The sequence below is a fragment of the Sapajus apella genome, unplaced genomic scaffold (genome assembly GCF_009761245.1).
Source record: "Sapajus apella isolate SASKATOON/1434 unplaced genomic scaffold, GSC_monkey_1.0 scaffold32, whole genome shotgun sequence".
Classification (NCBI taxonomy): domain Eukaryota; kingdom Metazoa; phylum Chordata; class Mammalia; order Primates; family Cebidae; genus Sapajus; species Sapajus apella.
Genome location: NW_022436972.1, coordinates 16,689,000 through 16,713,744, shown reverse-complemented (window position 1 = coordinate 16,713,744; position 24,745 = coordinate 16,689,000). Strand labels below are relative to the sequence as shown.

Below are 24,745 nucleotides of genomic sequence, written 5' to 3'. Positions count from 1 at the left end.
TTGCACTCCAGCCTGGGTAACAAGAGCAAAACTCCGTCTCAAAAAAAAAAAAAAAAAAAAGTGATTGCATTATTTTACATTTCTACCAGTGGTATGTAAGACTTTCATTTGCTCCTCATCCTCATCAACACTGGGTATTTTCAGTATTGTTATTTTAGCCAGTCTAGTAGATATATATTCCATCTCTCTATGGCTTTAATATGCCTGACAGTTAATGATATTAAACATCTTCTCATGTGCTTATTTGCCATTCATAAACTTTCTTTCATTAAGTGTCTGTTCACATTTTTTGCCCACTTTTAATTGAATTGTCTTATTGAGTTGTGTTTTCTAAATTCTTGATATAAGCCTTTTGTTAAATTAATTATTATACTTTGAGTTCTGGCATACAAGTGCAGAGTGTGCAGGTTTGTTACCTAGGTATACACGTGCTATGGTGGTTCGCTGCACCCATCAACCCGTCATCTACATTATGTATTTCTCCTAATGCTATCTTTCCCCTAGCCCCTACCCCCAGCAGGCCCCAGTGTGTGATGTTCCCCTCCCTGTGTCCATGTGTTCTCAATGTTCAACTCCCACTTATGAGAGAGAACATGAAGTGTTTGGTTTTCTGTTCTTGTGTTAGTTTGCTGAGTTTGATGGTTTCCAGCTTCATCCATGTCCCTGCAAAGGACATGAACTTATCCTTTTTTATGTCTGCATAGTATTTCATGGTGTATATGTACCACATTTTCTTTATCCTGTCTATCCTTGATGGACATTTGGGTTGGTTCCAAGTCTTTGCTATTGTGAATAATGCTGCAATAAATATACATGTACGTGTGTCTTTATAGTAGAATGATTTATACTCCTTTGAGCATATACCCAGTAATGGGATTGCTGGGTCAAATGGTGTTTCTGGTTCTAGATCCTTGAGGAATTGCCATACTGTCTTCCACAATGGTTGACCTAATTTATACTCCCACCAACAATGTAAAAGCATTCCTATTTTTCCACGTCCTCTCCAGCATCTGTTGTTTCCTGACTTTTTAATGATCACCATTCTTTTTTTTTTTTCCATTTATTTATTTTATTGCATTTTAGGTTTTGGGGTACATGTGAAGAACATGCAAGATTGTTGCATAGGTACACATGTGGCAGTATGATTTGCTGCCTTCCTCCCCATCACCTACATCTGGCATCTCTCCCCTTGCTATCTTTCCCCAACTACCCACCCCCCACCGTCCCTCCCCTATTTCCCCCCAACTGACCCCAGTGTGTAGTGCTCCCCTCCCTGTGTCCATGTATTCTCATTGTTCAACACCCACCTATGAGTGAGAACATGCGGTGTTTGATCTTCTGCTCTTCTGTCAGTTTGCTGAGAATGATGGTTTCCAGGTTCATCCATGTCCCTACAAAGGTCACAAACTCATCATTTTTGATGGCTGCATAATATTCCATGGTGTATACGTGCCACTGATCACCATTCTAACTGGCGTGAGGTGGTATCTCGTGGTTTTGATTTTCATTTCTCTAATGACCAGTGATTATGAGCTTTTTTTCATATGTTTGTTGGCTGCATAAATGTCTTCTTTTGAGAAGTGTCTGTTTATATCCTTTGCCCACTTTTTGATGGGGTTGTTTTTTTCTTCTAAATTTAAGTTCTTTGTAGATTCTGGATATTAGCCTTTCATCAGATGGATAGATTGCAAAAATATTCCATTCTGTAGGTTGCCTGTTCACTCTGATGATAGTTTTTTTTTTTTGCTGTGCAGAAGCTCTTTAGTTTAATTAGATCCCATTTGTCAATTATGGCTTTTGTTGCCATTGCTCTTGGTCATTAAGTCTTTGCCCATGCCAAGTCCCGAATAATATTGCTTATGTTTTCTTCTAGGGTGTTTATGGTTTTAGTTCTTACATTTAAGTCTTTAATCCATCTTGAGTTAATTTTTGTAAGGTGTAAGGAAGGGGTTTTCTGCATATGGCTAGACAGTTTTGCCAACACCATTTATTAAATAGGGAATCCTTTCCCCATTGTTTATTTTTGTCAGGTTTGTCAAAGATCAGATGGCTGTAGATGTGTGGTGTTATTTCAGAGGCCTCTGTTCTGTTCCATTGATCTATATATCTGTTTTGATACGAGTATCCTGCTGTTTTGGTTATTGTAGCCTTGTGGTATAGTTTGAAGTCATGTAGTGGGATGCCTCCAGCTTTGTTCATTTTGCTTAGGATTGTCTTGGCTATGCAGGATTCTTTTTGGTTCCATGTGAAATTTAAAGTAGTTTTTTTCTAATTTTGTGAAGAAGATCAACGGTAGCTTGATGGGGATAGCACTGAATCTATAAATTACTTTGGGCGGTATGGCCATTTTTACAATGTTGATTCTTCCTATCCATGAGCATGGAATGTTTTTCCATTTGTTTGTGTCCTTTACTTATTTCTTTGAGCAGTGGCTTGTAGTTCTCCTTGAAGAGGTCCTTCACATCCCTTACAAGTTGTATTCTTAGATATTTAATTCTCTTTGTAGCAATTGTGAATGGAAGTTCACTCATGATTTGGCTCTCTGTCTATTATTCATGAATAGGAATGCTTGTGATTTTTGCACATTGATTTTGTATCCTGAAACTTTGCTGAAGTTGCTTATCAGCTTCAGGAGATTTGGAGCTGAGATGATGGGGTTTTCTAAATATACAGTCATGTCATCTGCAAACAGAGACAATTTAACTTCCTTTTTCCTATTTGAATAGCCTTTGTTTCTTTCTCTTGCCTGATTGCCCTGCTCAGAACTTTCAATACTATGTTGAATACGAGTGCTGAGAGAGGGCATCCTTGTCTTGTACCAGTTTTCAAAGGGAATGCTTCCAGTTTTTGCCCATTCAGTATGATATTGGCTGTGGGTTTTTCAGAAATAACTCTTATTATTTTTAGATACATTCCACCAATACATAGTTTATTGAGAATTTTTAGCATGAAGGGGTGTTGAGTTTTATCGAAGGCCTTTTCTGCATCTATTGAGATAATCATGTGGTTTTTGTCATTGGTTCTGTTGATGTGATAGATTACATTTATTAATTTGCATATGTTGAACAAGTCTTGCATTCTGGGGATAAAGCTGATTTGATATTGGAGGGTATGCTTTTTGATGTCTGCTGTATTTAGTTTGCCAGTATTTTATTGAGGATTTTTGCATCGATGTTCATCAAGGATATTGGCCTGAAATTTTCTTTTTTTGTTGTGTCTCTGCCAGGTTTTGGTATCAGGATGACGCTGGCCTCATAAAATGAGTTAGGGAGGATTTCCTCTTTTTCTATTGTTTGGAATACTTCTAGAAGGAATGGTATCAGCTCCTCTTTGTACCTCTGGTAGAATTCAGCTGTGAATCCGTCTGGTCCTGAACTTTTTTTGGTTGGTAGGCTATTAATTGCTGCCTCAATTTCAGAACTTGTTATTGGTCTATTCAGGGATTCAACTTCTTCCTGATTTAGTCTTGGGGAGGGGGTGTCTGTGACCAAGAATTTATCCATTTCTTCTTGATTTTCTAGTTTATTTGCATAGAGGTGTTCATAGTATTCTCCAATGGTAGTTTGTATTTCTGTGGGATCGGTGGTGATATTCCCTTTATCATTTTTTATTGTGTTTATTTGATTCTTCTCTCTTTTATTCTTTTTTAGTCTGGCTACCTATCTATTTTGTTGATCTTTTCAAAAAACCAGCTCCTGGATTCATTGATTTTTTTTTTTTTTTTGGAAGGGTTTTTCATGTCTCTGTCTCCTTCAGTTCTGCTCTTAGTTATTTCTTCTCTTCTGCTAGCTTTTGAATTTGTTTGTTCTTGCTTCTCTAGTTCTTTTAATTATGATGTTAGGGTGTCAATTTTAGATCTTTCCTGCTTTCTCTTGTAAGCACTTAGTGCTGTAAAGTTCCCTCTAGATACTGCTTTAAATGTGTCCCAGAGATTCTGGTACATTGTGTCTTTGTTCTCATTGGTTTCAAAGAACTTCTTTATTTCTGACTTCAATTCAGTATTTACCCAGTAGTCATTCAGGAGCAGGTTGTTCAGTTTCCATGTAGCTTTGCGGTTTTGAGTGAGTTTCTTAATCCAGAGTTCTAATTTGATTGCACTGTGGTCTGAGAGACCGTTATGATTTCCCATTCTTTTGCATTTTGAGGCATATTTTATTTCCAATTATGTGGTCAGTTTTAGAATAAGTGTGATGTGGTACTGAGAAGAATGTATATTCTGCTGATTTGTGGTGGAGAGTTCTGTAGACGTCTGTTAGGTCCACTTGGTCCAGAGCCGAGTTCAAGTCCTGAATATCCTTGTTAATTTTCTGTCTCGCTGATCTGTCTAATATTGACAGTGGGGTGTTAACGTCTCCCACTATTATTGTGTGGGAGTCTAAGTCTCTCCGTAGGTCTCTAAGAACTTGCTTTATGAATCTGGGTGCTCCTGTATTGGGTCCATATATATTTAGGATAGTTAGCTCTTCTTGTCACATTGATCCCTTTATGTAATACCCATATTTATCTCTTTTGATCTTTGTTGGTTTAAAGTCTGTTTTATCAGAGATTAGGATTGCAAACCCTGCCTTTTTTTTTTTTCTTTCCATTTGCTTGGTAAATATTCCTCCCTCCCTTTATTTTGAGCCTATGTGTGTCTTTGCATGTGATATGGGTCTCCTGAATACAGCACACTGATGATGGGTCCTGACTCTATCCAAGTTGCCAGTCTGTGCCTTTAAACTGGGGTCTTTAATCCATTTACATTTAAGGTTAATATTTTATGTGTGAATTTGATCATGTCATTATGATGCTAGCTGGTTATTTTGCCCATTAGTTGATAAAGTTTCTTCATAGTGTTGATGGTCTTCACAATTTGGTACGTTTTTGCAATGGCTGGTACCAGTTGTTCCATTCCATGTTCAGTGCTTCCTTCAGGAGCTCTTGTAAGGCAGGCCTAGTGGTGACAAAACCTCTCAGCATTTGCTTGTCTGTAAAGGATTTTATTTTCCCTTAACTTATGAAACTTATCAATTTCTTCTTGATTTTCTAGTTTATTTGCGTAAAGGTGTTCATAGTATTCTCTGATGGTAGTTTGTATTTCTGTGGGATCTGATTTGTATTTATTTGGCTGGATATGAAATTCTGGGTTGAAAATTCTTTAAGAATGTTGAATATTGGCCCCCACTCTCTTCCGGCTTGTCGGGTTTCTGCAGAGAGATCTGCTGTTTGTCTCATGGGCTTCCCTTTGTGTGTAACCCAACGTTTTTCTCTGGCTGCCCTTAACAGTTTTTCCTTCATTTCAACCTTGGTAAATCTGACGATTGTGTGTCTTGGGGTTGCTCTTCTCAAGGATTGTCTTTGCGGTGTTCTATGTATTTCTTGAATTTGAATGTTGGTGTGTCTTGCTAGGTTGGGGAAGTTCTCCTGGATAATATCCTGAAGATTGTCTTCCAGCTTGATTCCATTCTTCCCATCACTTTCAGGTACACCAATCAAATGTAAATTTGGTTTTCACATAGTCTCATATTTCTTGGAGACTTTGTTCTTTCCTTTTTATTCTTTTTTCTCTAATCTCATCTTCTTGCTTTATTTCATTAAGTTGATCTTCAGTCTCTGATATCCTTTCTTCTACTTGATGGATTCAGCTATTGATACTTGTGTATGTGTCATGAAGTTCTTGTGCTGTGTTTTTCAGCTCTATCAGGTCATTTATGTTTTTCTCTAAACTGGTTATTCTAGTTAGCAATTCATCTAACCTTTTTCAATGTTCTTAGCTTTCTTGAATTGGGTTAGCACATGCTCCTTTAGCTCGGAGGAGTTTGTTATTACCCACCTGAATCCTACTTCTGTCAGTTTGTCAAACTCTCCATCCAGTTTTGTTCCCTTGCTCGTGAAGAGTTATGATCCTTTGGAGGAGAAGAGGTGTTCTGGGTTTTGGAATTTTCAGTCTTTTTGAGCTGGTTTTTCCTCCTATTCATGGATTTATCTACGTTGGTCTTTGATGTTAGTGACCTTTGGATGGGGTTTTTGTGTGGATGTCCTTTTTGTTGATGTTGATGTTATTCCTTTTGTTAGTTTTTCTTCTAAGAGGCCCCTCCAGAGTCTGCTGGAGTTTGCTGGGGGTCCACTCCAGATCCTGTTTGCCTGAGAGGCTGCAGAGGCTGCAGAACAGCAAAGATTCCTGCCTGTTCCTTCCTCTGGAAGCTTCGTCTCAGAGGGGCACCCACCAGATGCCAGCCAGAGCTCTCCTGTATGAGGTGTCCATTGGCCCCTACTAGGAGTTGTCTCCCAATCAGAGACATGGGGATCAGGGACCCACTTGAGGAAGCAGTCTGACCCTTAGCAGAGCTCAAGTGCTGTGCTGGGAGATCCACTGCTATTTTCAGAGCCACGAGGGAGGGACATTTAAGTCTGCTGAAGCTGTGCCCACAGCTGCCCCTTCCCCCAGGTGCTCTGTCCCAGGGAGATGGGGGTTTTATCTATAAGCCCCTGACTGGGGCTGCTGCATTTTTTTTTTTTTTTTTCAGAGATGCTCTGCCCAGAGAGGAGGCAGTCAGGCCATAGCGGCCTTGCTGAGCTGCAGTGGGCTCCACCCAGTTTGATCTTCTAGGAGGCTTTGTTTACACCGTGAGGGTAAAACTACATACTCAAGCCTCAGCAATGGCGGATGTCTCTCCCCTAACCAAGCTCAAGCCTCCCAGGTCAAGCTCAGACTGCTGCTGCCAGCAAGAATGTCAAGCCAGTGGATCTTAGCTTGCTGGGCTCTGTGGGGGTGGGACCCACCAAGCCAGACCACTTGACTCCCTGGCATTTGCTCCCTTTCTGGGGGAATGAACAGTTCTATTTAGCTGGCATTCCAGGCACCACTAAGGTAGGAAAAAAAAAACTAGCTGGGTGCACTGGCTGATGCCTGTAATCCCAGCACTTTGGGAGGCCAAGACGGGCAGATCACAAGGTCAGCAATTCAAGACCAGACTGGCCAACATGGTAAAACCCCATCTCTAACTAAAAATACAAAACAAAAAAATTAGCTGGGCATGGTGGTGCGTGCCTGTAATCCCAGCTACTCTGGAGGCTGAGGCAGGAGAACTGCTTGAACCCAGGAGATGGAGGTTGTGGTGAGCGGAGATCATGCCATTGTACTCCAGCCTGGGTGACAGAGCAAGACTCCATCTCAAAAAACAAACAAACTCCTGCAGCTAGCTCAGTATCACCCAAATGGCTTGAAACCCAGGGTCTTGGTGTCGTAGGCACCGGGGGGAATCTCCTGGTCTGTGGGTTGTGAAGACCGTGGGAAAAGCACAGTATCTGGGCCAGAGTGCACTGTTTGTCATGGTGCAGTCCCTAATGGCTTCTCTTAGCTAGGAGAGGGAGTTCCCCGACCCCTTGTGCTTCCTGGGTGAGGCGCCACCCCATCCTGCTTTGGCTCACCCTCTGTAGGCTGCACCTACTGTCCAACCAGTCCCAATGAGATGAACCGGGTACCTCAGTTGGAAATGCAGAAATCACTCTCCTTCTGCATCGATCTTGCTGGGAGCTGCAGACTGGAGCTGTTCCTATTCGGCCATCTTGACAGCAATCCCTCTGGATACAAGTCTTTGGCAGAAATAATGTATTGTGAATAATTTCTCCCAGTCTCTGGCTTGCCTTTTTGTTTTCTTAGCAATGTCTTTCAAAGACAATTTTTATTTTGATGGAATCCAACTTACTTTTTCTTTATGGTTTCTGCTTTTTATACGAAATTTTTGCCTATGCCAATGTCACCAAAATTTACTCTTATGTTTTTCATGCCCGTTTGTTATTTGAGTATAATATGTGAAACATTGATCTTCAATTCAGAAGATTTGGATTCTTCTGGTTTCAAGTAGCACATAAAGACTTAAGCTACCTACACATAAAAGGGAGTTTGTAATAAGGTTTTGGGGGCTTTTCAAGTTTCCTAAAGGCAGGCATGCAGGTGGGTGTAAGAAACAGAGGTAGAAAGCCATTGGGAACCTAGAATGTCCTCTTTCTAGCCCTTGTTTTTCTTTCTTTGCGGACTGACTTGCTCTTACCACGTGGCTTCAGCTATTGCTCAAAGCCCATTCCACACTTTTAGGATAGGGGATCAGATTGACCTACCTTGGCATCAGGGTTCTACCCAGGTCCAATGAGTTATTAGAGGTCAGGATTCCAGAGTATAAAACATGCCTGGAAACTAGAGTCATTCCCAGAGAAGTGGGATGGCTTATGGTCTGCTCATCCACCCCCAAAGTTGCCACTGTTTTACCCCCAGTCCATTTTCCACTCCTGGTTTGATTTTCCACTTTTGATATGATTTTCTGACATGTCACTTCCAATATTACTTTGTGCCTACTCTGGATTTTTTTTTTTTTCTAATCTGCAGCTGTATTCTTCAGGACTTGTGGAATATGAGGATCATGATCCACTTAATCTTGATAGAAGTTTTGATGTGGAATCGGTAAAGAAAGAAATCCAGAGAGGAAGGAAGTTGGTAAGTGTAAATGATGTTATTTCATATACTGGATGAATAGACCCTCAGGGGAGGCATTCCAAAGGAAGTCTATTTGACTGATAAACCAGGGATAGAGAAGCATCTTGGAGAGCTGAAAGAAGTAGGACCTATACTGGAAAGCCCGATTCAACCCAACATTGAATTTTTTGAGACCTAGTTTTACTCTTGTTGACCAGGGTAGAGTGCAGTGCTGCAATATTAGTTTACTATAACCTCCGCCTCCTGGGTTCAAGTGATTCTCCTGCCTCAGCCTCCCAAGTAGCTGGGATTACAGGCATGGGCCACCATGCCTAGCTAACTTTTGTATTTTTAGTTTCACAATGTTGGCCAAGCTGGTCTCGAACTCCTGACCTCAGGTGATCCACTTGCCTTGGCTTCCCAGAGTGGTGGGATTACAGGTGAGCTACCACACCCGGCCAACATTTAATATTTTAAAATAAACTACCATATACTTTACCAATAAAATAGATCTGAGCTAGAACGCTTATGCTGTAGGTAGAAGTAAGTAAGTAGAAAGTAAGAAAGTAGAAGAAACGGACTTTTACAAAGAAGATACTTATTTTTTCACTTGATCAGAGAAAACATCTGCTTTCCAAGTTGATTGATTCAGTGGCTTGATAATGTCGTCAGGGGCCCAGGTTCTTCTCTCTGGTCTCCTGTCCCCAAAATCAGCTGGTCTCCTTGTGGTTATAGAGTGGCCACAGGCAGCAACTGGAGCATCAAGCTTTCTTATTCATATCCAGTGACAGAAAGGTCATCCCTACACATGGAATAACAGCCCTTCTGAAAGTTTAATTAGGATGCTCCCCTCTTTCTGCACCAGCTGCTGGGGGTGGCCATAACTAATCAGGGTCTACCCTGGGAGCAAGGTCAGCTCCCCATGGGTCGTAAGGGGCTATCTAGGAAGGTAAAAATGCTGAGAAGTCATCCCACTGGGCTTACTGCAGCAACTTCCTCTGAAGGACCCTACATATCTTAGCAAGCAGGACAGCAAGTGTGAGCACCTCACACTGACTACAACCACAAGGTTAATGCCTGGGGAAAAACATTTATTTAGGCCTGCAAGGCATCGGCATCAGCAGCATCCTCCATTAGGTATGTTGCATATATTGCTCTAGGTGAACTCCCAGCTATAGGTAAAATTATGCCCGTTTTGTAAATTGAAGAAATGGAAAGTTTAGAGTGAAAGGGAACAGTCCAGATGGAATTCTGAAAATTATGCTCTCTTAGGCCGTGTACACAATACTGTAGTAGGCCCTGAAGCAAGTCATAAAAATGGAGTGTGTGTGGGCTGGGCATGGTGGTGCATGCCTGTAATCCCAGCACTTTGGGAAGCCAAGGCAGGAGGATTGCTTGAGCCCAGGAGTTTGAGACCAACATGGTGGGACCCTGTCTTTACCAAAAAAGAAAAATAATTAGCTCAGCACAGTGGCATATACCTGTAGCTGCAGCTACTTGGGAGGCTGAGGTGGGAGGATTGTTGAGCCTGGAAAGTTGAGGCTGTGGTGAGCTATGATCACACCACTGTACTCCAGCCTGGGCAACAGAGGAGACTCAAATTAGAAAAAAAAAAAAAAAAAGTATGTGGATCCTGCTCTTAGTGTCTATGCTATACTAATTAATACTTGGCAAGACTGGCCACTGACATCATTAGTGCTGACAGGGCCACGTCCCTAGGATTTCAGGTGTGATGAGATGGGTGAACAGGGAGCCTCTCTGATTAGAAAGTAGCAGACAGACCTCAAGTGAAATATTTTTGTTGCTCTTCACTAACTGGATTTGAGTGGGGAGACATAGAGTTAAAGAAAGCTCTGAGAAATTGTAGTGGTCATCCAGATATGAAAAGACACAGGCTAAGAAATGAGGGCAGTTGACTGGAGGCACTAATATTTGGAGGGAAGCAGGTACTTGAGGGTTTCTGCAGACCTTGGGATGTAGACTTCCCTACTGGGAAGGCTTTGGGATGGGTTGGAAGTGGAGGATAAAGGACAGAAGAGAGAGAAGTCACCTGAGGGTAATAGTTAACTACTCACAGCATTTATGGAAGCCTTGGAATATGTGGGCAGATATACAGCACACACCCATGGGAGGGACAGGCCAGTGCTGTGGTGGTTTGAGTACAGCTGGGCAAGTGCCTTAAGGGCAAGCAGCAAGGGCTGTCAGCAAGCAGGCTCCTACCTAGGATTCAGACTACCACAATAGTATGTCAGAGTAAAGTGGCCGAAAAAGTACACAGTCCTTCCCTACACACACACACACACACACACACACACACACACTCTCTCTCTCTCTCTCTCTCTCCTTCCTCTCTCTCTCTCTCTCTCCCCCCCCCCCCATCTAAACCTGCTCATTCTTCATCCCAATAAACAGCACTGCTCATTCTTCATCCCCAATAAACAGCACTGTCATTATCCGTTTGCCCACGCCAGAAGTCTAAGGACTCTCTTTTCCTCATCAGCCTCCCAGCCCAACATCAAGCCCATGGGCATTAACGCCTAGATGCATCTTGCATCCATCTGCCCACTTCATTCAATGTCAGTAATCACCATAGTGAAGTCACTGATCTTGTTGTCTGAGCGAGTACTGACACTTGCCCCACTGTCTCTCCTGCCATCCCTATCCCAGCTCATAGTTCTCCACCCAGCAGCAGCCCAGCAGCCTGAATGATCTTTCAAAAATGTTAATCAGTTTATGTTCCCCTTGCACAAAGATAAAACCCAACTCCTTACTCTGGCATGTAAGCCCCACATGATCTAGCCCTTACTTACCCCTCTGATCATCCCTGAGACTTCCCCGTGCTCACCTTGCTGCCCCAACAGCACTGGCCATCTGTATACTGATGTATTTTTAAATGAATAAATGTTTATTAGCCACTTGTATTTTTTCTTCTATAATTTGCCAGTTACCTTTTTTCCGCAGGTTATAAGAATCTTAGTACTTTATCTAATATGCTGCAAAGATTTTTCTTTCAATCTTTTCCTTGTCTTTTAAATATTTTTAATGCCCTCATTATAAAAATGGAAGTTTAAAATATTTGTATAGTAGGCGGTCATTTTTTTGGAAACCAATTCTCCCTCTGTCACCCAGGCTGGAGTGCAGTAGTGCAGTCACAGCTCGCTGCAGCCTTGATTTCCTGGGCACACGCCATCTTCTGGCTTCAGCCTTTCAAATAGCTGGGACTACAGGACTGAGTGTGCCACTATGCCCAGCCAATTTTAAAAATTTTTTGTAGAGATAAGGTCTCACTGTATTGCCCAGGCTTGTCTTGAACTCCTGGGCTCAAGCAATCCTCCTGCTTCAGCCTCCCGAAGTACTAGGATTACAGGCATGGGCCACCACACCCAGCCTGTCAAAAGTTTTCATTTGTGACTTCTGGGTTTTCTTCCTGCCTTAGACAGCCTTCCTTGCCTCCATACCATGCTTTTTTCTTTCTCCTATATTTCCTAATCTTTAAGCATTTTTTGTTTAACATTATCTAGTTAGGTCTTTAATCCATGTGCAACTTATATTCAGGAGTATATTTTGAAACGGATTTAACTTTATTTTTTCCTATATACACAGCCAGTTACCCTCCTCCCAAATTAAATGATCGTTCTTGTAATCTTTGATTTGAAATTCCACCTTTATCATAACCTTATTTCTTGCCTATATTTGAATTTCCTTTAACTGCTTCTGTGCTTGCTTGTGCCGATTCTGGGCTATGGCATGAGTGACCTCCTGTTCTGTAAGGCAATTTCAGTGTGCCCCCATGTCCTTCAGCCAGAGTGTCACGCAGATCAGCCTTGGTCCTGGCTGGATTCCCCTCAACCCATTAGGCTGCTGTGGCAACACATTGCCTAGCCATCATGACACTACTCTCACATATAAAATACCAGATAAATACAAGCCGGGGATCAAATAAACTGAACTAAGAAAAAATTGTTAATACTCCAAGTTGTAGCATTTTAAAAAATATTTGGCCCTACTACCTAGATTCCAAGGAGGTTTCCCTTACTTTATCTCACATAATCCTCAAGAGCTACTTTGTAAGACAGATACTATCACCCAGGGAAGGATCTGAGTCTGAAAGAGAAATCACACCACTCTTAGTGGCACAGCTGGCAGCCACTCTTGCCTGTCTCAATGTCCCTAATTTGCCAGCTCTGCTTTTTTGAAAATTCTTTTTAAAAGAGTTTTTGTTTGTTTTTAAACATTTTCTGCTTTTAATCAGATCATTACAAAACTGTCTGTCTAGGCATTCCGGTTAGCTGAGGTTTTGCTGAAATTCCCAAATGAGCAGCCAAATGTTACGTACTCTACCTAGTGTAACAGGATGGAATCTTGCTGATGATGCCCAGGACAAAATGCAGGGCTCCTGGAACTTAAATAACATTTAATGATATCTTTGAATTTTAACAAATAACAGGTACTTAGTAAAATCTATTCTTCTGTAGAAATGCACATTTTGTCATAAAAGAGGAGCCACCGTGGGATGTGATTTAAAAGCCTGTAACAAGAATTACCACTTTTTCTGTGCCAAGAAGGACCATGCAGTTCCAAAGTCTGATGGAGCTCGAGGAATTTATAAGTATTTAACAAAACGTTTTTAAAACCACATTTGGGGGACTGGGATAAGGAATGGTTGGATTAAGACAAGGAGACTTTTAAAACTAATTTTATGTAAATGGTTTTCAAATGAGAACATAGCCAGTGTTGGGGATGCCCAGGGGTACATGACTTCACAACAGAAACATCACAGGAAGAAAACAAAGTTTGTTTGGTGGGGTGGGGGTGGGGGTGTTGGTTTTGGTTTCCTAAAAAAGAAAAATTTCTCCGAACCCTCTTCTTCCTGATAGAAAGCATTGTCATGGTGATAGGGATGGCATTCAGACCTGTTCTTTTCTGCAAACAGGAAAAGGGCCATACTTCTATAGCCACAGGTTCACCAGCGTATCCCTCTATCTTGTGTGTGGAATAAATGTAATTTTCCACCATCATACCAATTGATAGCCACTTGTCACCAGCATCATCTTGCCTAAAAATAGCTAGTAAATACAATAAAGAAATGATGTAGCAAACATACTAATTAATCATTAAGACCTTAAAGAAACTTATCTTGTTTATATTGCCTTTGGGTTTTAAATTTTTGTCCATTTCTTCCAACAATTCTTTAATATTAATTTGGACCCAATAAGGCAGACTTCAAGTCCAGTGGAATTATATTTGCTTTATCCTTGGTCTTCCTTCTGAGAAAAGATTTCGTTCAGTTAAATAAGTGTATAATTGGGTCAGAAGAAATCAGTAAGCCAGTTGGTAAGTGAATGGATTCAGATCATGTTCGATAGCATCACTCTTTTTGGTGGGTAGATGTAGCCTAAGATACGTCATACAAAGGTGATGGAGCAAACTATTTTTAGCCTCCTTAATGCTATGACATGGAATAAAAAGAGGGTCTGAAGTTGAAGAGCCAGACTGGCATTTCTCACTTCTTTGGGGCATGTGCTTAGATTCCACTTGAATTTTAAATTTCAATGAAATATATTATTTTAATCATCATATCTTGAATAATGAGGTCAGTGTTACGAAAGCATGAATTTTTTCAAATATTTTTGTAGGCTGTGTTATATTTTTTAAGATTTTTAAAAATTCCATTGAGAGGCTGATCTTTTGCCTGCCAGTGGGCATATATTGCCAATTTTTCCCATAGTGTTCCAGGCACTATTTTGTTTATTTAATAACCACTTGCTTTATGCCAGGCATAGTTCTAAGTGCTTTACAAATGTTAACTCATTTAATCCTCGGAACAATCAACTGAGGGAGATAGTATTATCTCCATTTTCCAGAGGAGGAAACTGGGGCCTTGAGACACTCAGTGACTTGTCCCCAGGTCACACAGCTGGTCAGTGGCAGAGCTGGGCTGCAGGACTTCTGAGTCCTTGCCCTTCGCCACCATGTTGTCTTCAGTTGTGGGGGCTATATATTCTAAACCAAGAGGGCAAGCCTACCATTGAAAGAAGCTTGCTAAATTTTAAATCTGATTCTGAATAGGTTCCCTAAGTATTTTGTTGCTAATCAGACATGGAAAGAAATGTGTAAATGTGTAAATTTTGTACTGCACCTTCTTTTTATATTTGATTTGCTAAGACACTCACAGGTGGTTATACTGAGTCTCATTTTTATTATTTACCTTCCCAAAGAGCTGATTTTAATATGACCTTTATAATGACCTTAAACATAAGATCAAACAAAAAGGAAGGAAGTCCTGGCTATATCTTAAAGTTTGAAAAAATATACTGATCACACCCATTAGAAGAACTAACAATTAGGGACTCAATAAATTAGTCATCTTGCATTGTTTTATCAAGGAACAGGTGAATTTCTATGCATTTTTAAACTGAATTTAAACATTCATGCCTAGCACACACAAGGCACCTTTCTAGATGCTATGAGATACAAAGAGGAATAAAATATAGATTGAACCCCAGAGAAGTTATCACCTGGTGGGAAGGCCAGAAGAAAGGTCAGTGCAAACAGAAGCACATGGAATAACGAGAGCAGGAGGCGGTTTATATGAAAGGAGCTTGGGGCTGGGCACAGTGGCTAACGCCTGTAATCCCAGCACTTTGGGAAGCCAAGGTGGGCAGATCATGAGGTCAGGAGATCGAGACCATCCTGGCCAACATGGTGAAACCCCATCTCTACTAAAAATGCAAAAAATTAGCCAGGCATGGTGGTGTGCGCCTATAGTCCCAGCTGCTGGAGAGACTGAGGCAGGAGAATCACTTGAACCTGGGAGGTGGAGATTGCAGTGAGCCGCGATCAGGCCACTGCACTCCAGCTTGGCGATGGAGTCAGACTCCATCTGAGGGGAAAAAAGGAAAAAAAAAAAAAAAAAAAAAAAGCTTGGCCTTGAGTTGAGCATTGTTGACACTAGGAATGGATAGGGGCATGGGGTTCATCCTAATATTTTCAACACTGTTTGAAAAAATTGAAGTACTTGGCCAGTGAAAGTGCTCAGAGAAACCAGAATCCAAAGCGGGAGGAGATTAACTTTGGGTGTTGCTGGGAAGACTGCATAGAGGAGATGGGAACTGGTGTAAGATGGAAAGAAAAGGCATTCTTCCCCTAGGCTAGGAGGTCACTGCATCCTGAGAGTCAACACCATCTGGAGAGGAAGGGAGATGAAGCTGGGTGCTGAGGAGGAGGAAAGGTTAGAAAGAAAATGGCCTGAGCAGCTCTATAAAATGATTCACTTCATTTCTTCATCATAGCCTGCTCTGCTGCTGCTTTCTCTTGGAAGATACAATCAGTTCTAGGCCCTTTGTAGGCAAAATCTGAGATCTGGGGTAGATACCTGTTTTCATTGAAAACTACTTTTTCCTCAAATTAACGCATGCAATTTTTTGCTGTTTGTTGTTGAAAACCAGCAGAATCTCACGTAGTCAGATTGTGGATCTTTAGGTATCTTTACACAGTAAAAATCCCACTGACCACTGCATATGAACTAGTATTGTTCATAATACTTCATCAGCATTTATTCCTTGAAAGAACATAATCATCTTCCTAAGACCCTGAAGACATAAAGACATCTAACTGAGCCTCCATCTGCACTCAGTGTAGGTCACTAACTTTACACAGGTTTAAACAGCTTTTTTAAAAAAAAAAAAAAACTTTAGTGTGATGCCATCATGAAAAATAGTTTAGTATGTTTTTAATCACAAAAATAGATATGATACTTGAAAACTGTAAATAAAAATATTTTACAATTCTTTGAAATTAAATATTTCAGACTGTTTTGCCAACAACATGCTCAATTCCCGATCATCACTCAAAGTGGTAAGTTTCTAAAATTTAGCACTGTGGGTTTTAAAGAAAGGTAAACATTTAGGTAACATAAGGAATAATCTATACTAGCCTCACTGAATTAATGTTTACATATCTAGAAAATTGACTGCTTTGTGTACTATATAATTGACTAATTTTTTATGAACAAGACCTATTCTCTTTGAATCTGGTATCTTTCATTCTAACTACACTCACAGAACCAAACTAAGACATGAGAAAAAGCTTCGACTTTTGGGACTGCTTCTCTTCCACAAGAATTTAAAAAGTGCTGCACCTCTCTGAGTGAAAATTCCTTAAGGATGTATGGTTAGCATTTCAGTTCTGATGAAGGCAGACTGGCTCCTTAACTGGAGTTATGGGGTACACTTTCATTCATGAGTGGAACAGCAGTGTCTTAGCAGCACTAAATCTGAAATGTTCACTGTGAACTGGAGTTGGGGCCACTTTGGAAAAGACTTAGTATTGCATCATGCCAACCGCATTAATTGGTGGTAAACAACACTCTCCAAACAGCACCTCTACCATCATTTTTCAGTCATTACCCTTTTAACTTAGCAGGAAATGGTATTACAAATACTGCTTTAAATCAGTGTTTATTACAGGGAAAAGCACCAGCAGTACACATTTACTCAAATCCTTGCAAACGTCATCTATTAAACATCTTCATCTTTATTAGTCTGTTTTCCTTTGGATATCTTCACTTATGAGTGCATTCTCATATCTTTTCGCCAATTACATTTGTTTTCCTATGACCCAATTTGTTCATTTTTCTATTCAATTAACCCTCTCCTCAGAGAGTTCCCATGTGCCCATTTTTCTACTCAATTATTTACATGTTTTGCATTAAACTTATAGTAAGTTTTTAAAAAATTAACCCTTTCTCGTTAAGTGCTGCAGTCTAAGTTTGCCATATCTTTTGACCTTGTAAAAACTTTTGGCATATGAGTTGTATATTTCATGTAGTCAAACATTAATCTTTTCCTTTATGGATTCCAATTTTTAAATGGTTTATATTTTTAGGAAAATTTTCAGGAATTAAAAGAAAAAGAGGAAGGAAGAAACGCCTCACAGGCAACCACATACAGGTAATTTGACTTAGTTTTTATAGCTTTACCTTGCTTCATACAGAATTCTTATTTAAACCAGTCTGAATGTCAGGTGAAATGTACTTTCCAAATCATCTGAATAGACAGCCTTTGTAGAACATTCCTCATTTGTGTTCTCAGCTAAGACTGCTCCTGAGTCTGCCTTTTTAGGAAGAATCCCATAGTTGGGAAGCTCTTAGATATTTCCTAGATGATAGAATCATAATGAGATGAGCATGAAAATGAATCTGGAAGTTCCAAGCACATAACCTTCAGGAGGTGACATTCTCCGAGCTCCTATAAAGCATCCCCTGGCACCAAACTAGTGAGAGCATCTGACCCCACAGGTGCTTACAGTTAAAACAGGCAGAGGGTGCAGTTGAACATCCTTATGGAGCCAAGTATTTCCCAGCTTCATGGCCCACACCTAACCAAATATATGGCTCTTATAAACTTCTGGATTATCATGCATAAGGTATATGAAAATATTTTGGGGATTTGAGCCGGGTGCAGTGGCTTACGCCTGTAAATCCCAGCACCTTGGAAGGCCAAAGCGGGCAGATTACGAGGTCAAGAGATCGAGCCCATCCTGGCCAACATGGTAAAATCCCGTCTCTACTAAAAATTCAAAAATTAGCTGGGTGTGGTGGCGCATGCCTGTAGTCCCAGCTACTCAGGAGGCTGAGGCAGGAGAATTGCTTGAACCCAGGAGGAGGAGGTTGCAGTGAGCCAAGATCGTGCCACTGCACTCCAGCCTGGCACCTGGCGATGGAACAAGACTCTGTCTCAAAAAAAATAAAAAAATAGGCCGGGCGCGGTGGCTCACGCCTGTAATCCCAGCACTTTGGGAGGCCGAGGCGGGTGGATCACGAGGTCAAGAGATCGAGACCATCCTGGTCAACACGGTGAAACCCCGTCTCTACTAAAAATACAAAAAAATTAGCTGGGCATGGTGGCGCATGCCTGTAATCCCAGCTACTCAGGAGGCTGAGGCAGGAGAATTACCTGAACCCAGGAGGCGGAGGTTGTGGTGAGCCGAGATCGCACCATTGCACTCCAGCCTGGGTAACAAGAGCGAAACTCCGTCCCAAAAAAATAAAAAATAAAAATAAAAATAAAAAAAATAAAAAAAATATTTTGGGGATTTGAAAGTTTTTACCATCAGCATGTATAAGCTAAATTCATATGAACTAGCAACCTTCACCTCCTTCTGTTTATATAAGTGGTGCTTGTCAAAGACTTCTTGATATTTTATAATACAAAACAAAAATATACTTGATGTTTACATCTACATATGAATATGGGGCATTTTTTTTTTTTGAGACAGCGTCTCTATTACCCAGGCTGGAATGCAGTGGCGTGATCTTGGCTCATGCAACCTCTGCCTCCCGGGTTCGAGTGATTCTCCTGCCTCAGCCTCCTGAGTAGTTGAGATTACAGGCACATACCACCACGCCTGGCTAATTTTTGTATTTTTAGTAGAGACAGAGTTTCACCATTTTGGCCAGGCTGGTCTCAAGCTCCTGACCTCATGATTCGCCCACCTCAGCCTCCCAACGTGCTGGGATTACAGGCTTGAGCCAACACACCCAGCTAGGGCATGATTTTTACCATAGGCATATCATTTAGTTATGCACAGCAAAAGACTGGTTTTCATTTTATGCAATATTAAAATCAATGTAATGCAATCTTGATTTTCTCTCCTTCTAGGCACCTGGAACAATGACACCTAATAGATTCGTAAGACACATGAAAGAAGAGCATGACAAACACACAGGTTTGTGCTAAGTGTTGTCTGTAACAAATATGGCCTACAGTACTTACAAAAATGTCAACTCATGTGTTTCAAATTTGGTATCCCGCCTTAATCTTTATTTTTCTAAGCTTGTAGTAATGAATAAGTATAAATCTTTATCATAACTATCCACTCTATTGTAATCCCAGCATATCAAGATAACTTAGGTTGGAATGGTCTGTTGCCTTCAGTATTAAGAAAAGATAGACTTCTTAATGAAGACGTAGACAGGCTTGCCTGAGCTCAGAATTCAGCGATGTGTCACCCCCACACTGTGACCCCTGTAACTATAGCTATCTGCTCTTTAAAGAAATAGACATTCGTTAACAATACATAGAAACTGTGACAAAAAGTGACAGGGGCTGTTATGTCAAAGATTTAAAGGTAATTTTTTTAAATCCTCTTAATTCAACTATATAGTGGGTACAATGTACACTGCTCAGGTGACAGATGCACCAGCATCTCAGAAATCACCGCTGAATAATTTATCCATGTAACCAGAAACCACCTGTTCCCCAAAAGGTAGTGAAATTTAAAAAAATTACAGTTTTATGTTTTAAAAATCTTCTTAATTCACATAGTTATTGTAAGCGAAGAATTTTCACTTTTAACATTTCTTTCATTGTTTCAGCTGGCCAAAAAAAAAAATGAGGTATGATGAAAGTATAATTAATAGAAAGAGTTGAAGGTGCTATATTTTACTAAGTATGCTCATCTACCACTAGACGAACTCTGAATAAGCATAAAGTGATTTATGATTAGCTGCCCTAAGACTGTTTCCTTCTGAAATGTTTGTCTTATTCTTAGATGCAACTGTGAAAGTTCCTTTTCTTAAGAAATGCAAGGAAGCAGGACTTCTTACTTACTTACTTGAAGAAATATTAGACAAAGTTCATTCAATTCCAGAAAAACTCATGGATGAGACTACTTCAGAAGCAGGTACTGATGAATAGCAATATTTCTAAGTATAGAGACTTCTCCCAGACCTAGGTGTAAAACAAAACAAACCCAAGGAGGGGAAAAAGACCTATTTTCTTCGTATACTGCTTTTTTCTTCTTCTTTACCTCATTCCTTAATAAAATCATTGTACCAGATATACTGTCCTTCATAAATCAACAGGATGTGGATAATTTACAAACTCCGTAATTTAGTCAAAAGTACCCTGATGCCGTGAGAGTTGTGGTCCATTTTCCAGAGGCGTCTAACAGGTTGGCCACTAAGAGAATGTGCCATTCAGAGATTGATTTGGCCACATATGCTCTTCTTCCACCGCCCTGCACTCCTGTTGCTAAGATCTGAGAACAGTGTTATGGTACAGTTTTGATTTGGCTCAAATTCTATTCCTTAATAAGCCAAGTATCCTTTATTAAATAATGCTAACTCAAAGTTTAAAAGGAATTTTAAAGTTTTGATTGATGTTTGGTTTAAAGATGAACTTTGTTAAAGAAGTTTCTTTCTTAAAGAGATCCTGGGGAAGCCAAAGTTCCATTTGTACCTGCAGGTATATAGCTACTTAGCTTTTTTTTTTTTTTTTTTTTTTTTTTTTTTTTTTTTTTTGGAAGTGGAGTCTCACTCTGTCTCTCAGGCTGAAGTGCAGTGGCATGATCTCAGCTCATTGCAACCTCCACCTCCTGGGTTTAAGTGATTCTCCTGCCTCAGCCTCCCAAGTAGCTGGGATTACAGGCATGTGCCACCATGCCTGGCTAATTTTTCTATTTTTAGTAGAAATGGAGTTTCACCATGTTGGCCTGACCTCAAGTGATCTGGCCACCTTGGCCTCCCAAAGTGCTAAGATTACAGGAGTAAGCCACTGCACTCAGCCTTACTTAGTCTTCTTATAACTTATATCCCATGAGTTAAAAAACTTTATTATAGGCCAGGCATGATGGCTCACACCTGTAATCCCAACACTTTGGTAGGCCGAGGCAGGCAGATCATGAGGTCAGAAGTTCAAGACCAGCCTGGTCAACATGGTGAAATCCCATCTCTACTCAAAATATAAAACTTAGCTAGCCAGGCCTGGTGGCAGGTGCCTGTAATCCCAGCTACTCGGGAGGCTGAGGCAGTTCTGGTCAAGGTTGCAGTGAGCCGAGGTCACACCACTACGCTCCAGCCTGGGTGACAGAAATTGTCTCAAAAACAAAACAAAACAAAAAACCTTTATTGTAAATATAGTTATTTTACAAGGACAGGCTGGACAGCTTATATGGTAGGCAACAATGTAAAAAATATTTGAATGGTATTATTTTCTATAAGGCAAAACCAAAAAGTGAAATTAATAGTAAACATTTCCAAGAGCTCATTTATTATACCATTTTATTCATTTATTTTCTCTAGATCAAGCACTTCCCAAACAGTGTGCCTGAGAATCACCGGTAGGGCTTGTGAGGACACAAATAGCTGGGCCTGTCCTACAGAGATTCTGATCCAGTACAAATGCCAAGAATTGGGGGCCAGGTGCAGTGGCTCAAGCCTGTAATCCCAGCACTTTGGGAGCCTGAGGTGGGCAAATAATCTGAGATCAGCAGTTTCCGGCCCCATCTACTAAAAATACAAAAATTAGCCAGGTGTGGTGGTGTGCAACTGCGATCCCAACTACTTGGGAGACTGAGATGTGAGACTCGTTTGAACCCAGGAGGCAGGGTCTGCAGTGAGCCGAGATTGCACCACTGTACTCCAGCCTGGGCGACAGAGTGAGATTCTGTCTCAGAAAAAAAAAAGAAAAAGAAATGCCAAGAATGGACATTTCTGACAGCTTTCCTGTACTGCTGCTGCTGCCATCTAACATTAAAGTTCCACGGTAGATGACTGCTATCTTTCCTTTCCCCTGTTTTGGATTACATGTATAAATGGAGGGGTTTCTACTTATATAAACCGTTTAATAATGAAAATGTTTTTCTCCCTCCAGACTATGAAGAAATTGGGAGTGCACTTTTTGAATGCAGATTGTTTGAAGACACATTTGAAAATTTTCAAGCAGGTAAATGAATTATATAATATCTAAGCAGCATAGTTGAGAAATATATCATGATATTGAAACAATATACTATACAGGTGATAAAAATATTTTAGAAGAATTGTTTATTGTTTTCTTAAATGAGAAAAGTCCATTACAAAAACAGTATGAGCCCTCCCCGTCCCCACAAACAGAGAGGAAAAAAATACATAGGTACACAGGCACAGACAAAAGGTACACCTGGTGGAGACAGTAGTTGGTTGTAGGTAGTTGGATTATGGTGATTTTTGTCTGTTCTTTTAGTGCTATATTTTCCAGATTTTCTATATACACACAAATACTTTTGTAATGAGAAAAACTCATTTAAAAAGTAGAGACAACAAAAAATTGATTCCAAAACTGGAGCATATTTTGGCCTGTGTGTGGCCCACGCAGGAGCTGGTGAAGCTTCCTGCGGCGTCTCTGCTCCTGGATGGCAAAACTGTGATAAACCATTCCTTCGCTTGGTGAGATAGGTCAAAATTTCAATTCTCCCAAAATTAATCTTCAAATCTAATTTAATTTCTTATCAGGGAGAGTTCCAACTGATTTAAAGTTCATCAGGAAAAAAAAAAAAATCAAAAAACAGCCAGCAAGAATAGCCAAGAAATGTTTGCAGGAGAAAATCTAGTAGGGGTTGGAGGAGGGAGATTTAACCTTCCTATTCAATAGTAACCATTTATTGAGTCCCCCTTTCAGCATTAAGATGCCCTCAAGACAGGCTATACTTCCACTTGTTTATGAGTCTGGTCTGACTTCTCTATCAAGGCTGCCACACACAGCTGGGCAGGCTGTGCACAGAGTCACACAGCATTGGTGTGGATGGTTCCCCCTGAAGTTGCACCAAAGAGCGCCCTCCACACTTCTTTTCCACAGATGTATCTGTCTCTCCAGCATATGGTAGGAAGACAACAGGCTGTCCCTGTGAAGAAGACATTAGTTCATATCCCTATCTCAACATGCACAACCTTTCTCACTTTCTATATTATACATTTCTAATTGAATTTTTACTATATTTATAACCAGCAGGAAAAACACTTTGAAAAATCTACCAAAGATAGTGTCAACAGTTTTTTGTTGTTTTGTTTTTTTGAGATGGAGTCTCGCTCTGTTGCCCAGACTGCAGTGCAATGGCACGATCTTAGCTCACTGCAACCTCTGCTCCTCAGGTTCAAGTGATTCTCCTGCCTTAGCCTCCCAAGTAGCTGGGGTTACAGGCGTGCGCCACCACGCCTGGCTAATTTTTTATATCTTTAGTAGAGATGGGGTTTCCCCATGTTGGCCAGGCTTGTCTCAAACTCCTAACCTCATGATCCAACTGCCTCAGCCTCCCAAAGTTCTGGGATTACAGGCATGATCCTGTTCTAACAGTCCTTTGAGGATGTCTGCTAATATATAGCATTAGCCTTATTTTTTTAAAGCAGGCTTAAAAATATTTTTCTAAAAAGTGTCAATTTCTAGGGGATTTCCATGTGTGTTTTTCTTTCATGTAAGGGAACATGTTGCACATCACTACTTGGATGGGTTAGGTGGGAGTACAGGTATTACAATATAGTATGGAGGGGGTGCCACTACTTGGAACTGCATGAAATTCAACTAAAAAGGCTTAAGCTGGGTTTCGATACCCCAGTTGATAAAAACTTAATTTAGCCTTACTAATGTTTTAAGTTAACTATAGGTATGCAGTTATTCTGAAGAAAGGTTTGTTTTAACTGTTCGATTTTGAGGCTTTTAAAAATTACATTGCCATTGAGTACTATTTATTTGTAAAGCCCAAGTATCTTCCTCCTAAGCTTTTCTGAGTTTCCAGTTAAAAGCCTTCCTATTTTTTTTTTTTTTTTTTGGAGACGGAGTTTCGCTCTTGTTACCTAGGCTGGAGTGCAATGGCGCGATCTTGGCTCACCACAACCTCTGCCTCCTGGGTTCAGGCAATTCTCCTGCCTCAGCCTCCTGAGTAGCTGGGATTACAGGCACGCACCAACATGCCCAGCTAATTTTTTGTAGTTTTAGTAGAGATGGGGTTTCACCATTTTGACCAGGATGGTCTCGATCTCTTGACCTCGTGATCCACCCGCCTCAGCCTCCCAAAGTGCTGGGATTACAGGCGTGAGCCACCACGCCCGGCCAAGCCTTCCTATTTCTAAATGAAACCAAAAGCTTTTATGTAACATTAAGAACTGGTGCATTTTTAGGAAGGATTTGTCCTTTAACTTGGTATTCCAGCCACATTCTCAAATTATCATCTCTCAATAAATGGATATAGTATATATAGCATGAGGGCTATACAGTGCACAAAAGGACTTGTTCTGCTATGAATGTACACAAAATCTTAAGTGTTTACTGAGCAGCTTTGTGTGTGATAAATGTTAGACTTCTGTCCTGAATTAGAAGGAGGAAGTGAAGGCATAAAGAAACCAGCTCCTGCCCATAAGGCTGTGATCCTATTAGAGGCATGAGGATTGTGTATCTGTACTTCCAAGTGAAAGAGGCTAGAAATGGTACATTATTTCTAAGAACACTACTGAATAATGTGAAATCACTTTGTTTCTTT

The 24,745-nt window shown here is 40.6% G+C and overlaps 1 protein-coding gene and 1 long non-coding RNA gene across 5 annotated transcripts in view; one reads left to right on the top strand and one right to left on the bottom strand.

The window, feature by feature from the left end:
• PHF11 (PHD finger protein 11) overlaps positions 1-24,745 on the top strand; it is a 32,265-nt gene that overhangs the window by 7,035 nt on the left and 485 nt on the right. For 3 of the 4 annotated variants that reach the window (XM_032294617.1, XM_032294618.1, XM_032294615.1), the window contains 7 exons: positions 8,366-8,473; positions 12,928-13,061; positions 16,263-16,309; positions 17,339-17,403; positions 19,114-19,180; positions 20,006-20,137; positions 22,108-22,179. In XM_032294617.1, the coding sequence (XP_032150508.1) occupies positions 8,366-8,473; positions 12,928-13,061; positions 16,263-16,309; positions 17,339-17,403; positions 19,114-19,180; positions 20,006-20,137; positions 22,108-22,179 (625 nt within the window). The remainder of the gene's footprint in view (positions 1-8,365; positions 8,474-12,927; positions 13,062-16,262; positions 16,310-17,338; positions 17,404-19,113; positions 19,181-20,005; positions 20,138-22,107; positions 22,180-24,745) is intronic. The other variant, XM_032294616.1, reaches the window with a different exon arrangement.
• Positions 7,907-24,745, bottom strand: LOC116562408. The gene is made up of 3 exons (XR_004273926.1): positions 24,488-24,745; positions 18,669-18,677; positions 7,907-7,918 (listed from the first exon to the last, which is right to left on the bottom strand). It is a non-coding gene; the product is annotated as an uncharacterized LOC116562408 (long non-coding RNA).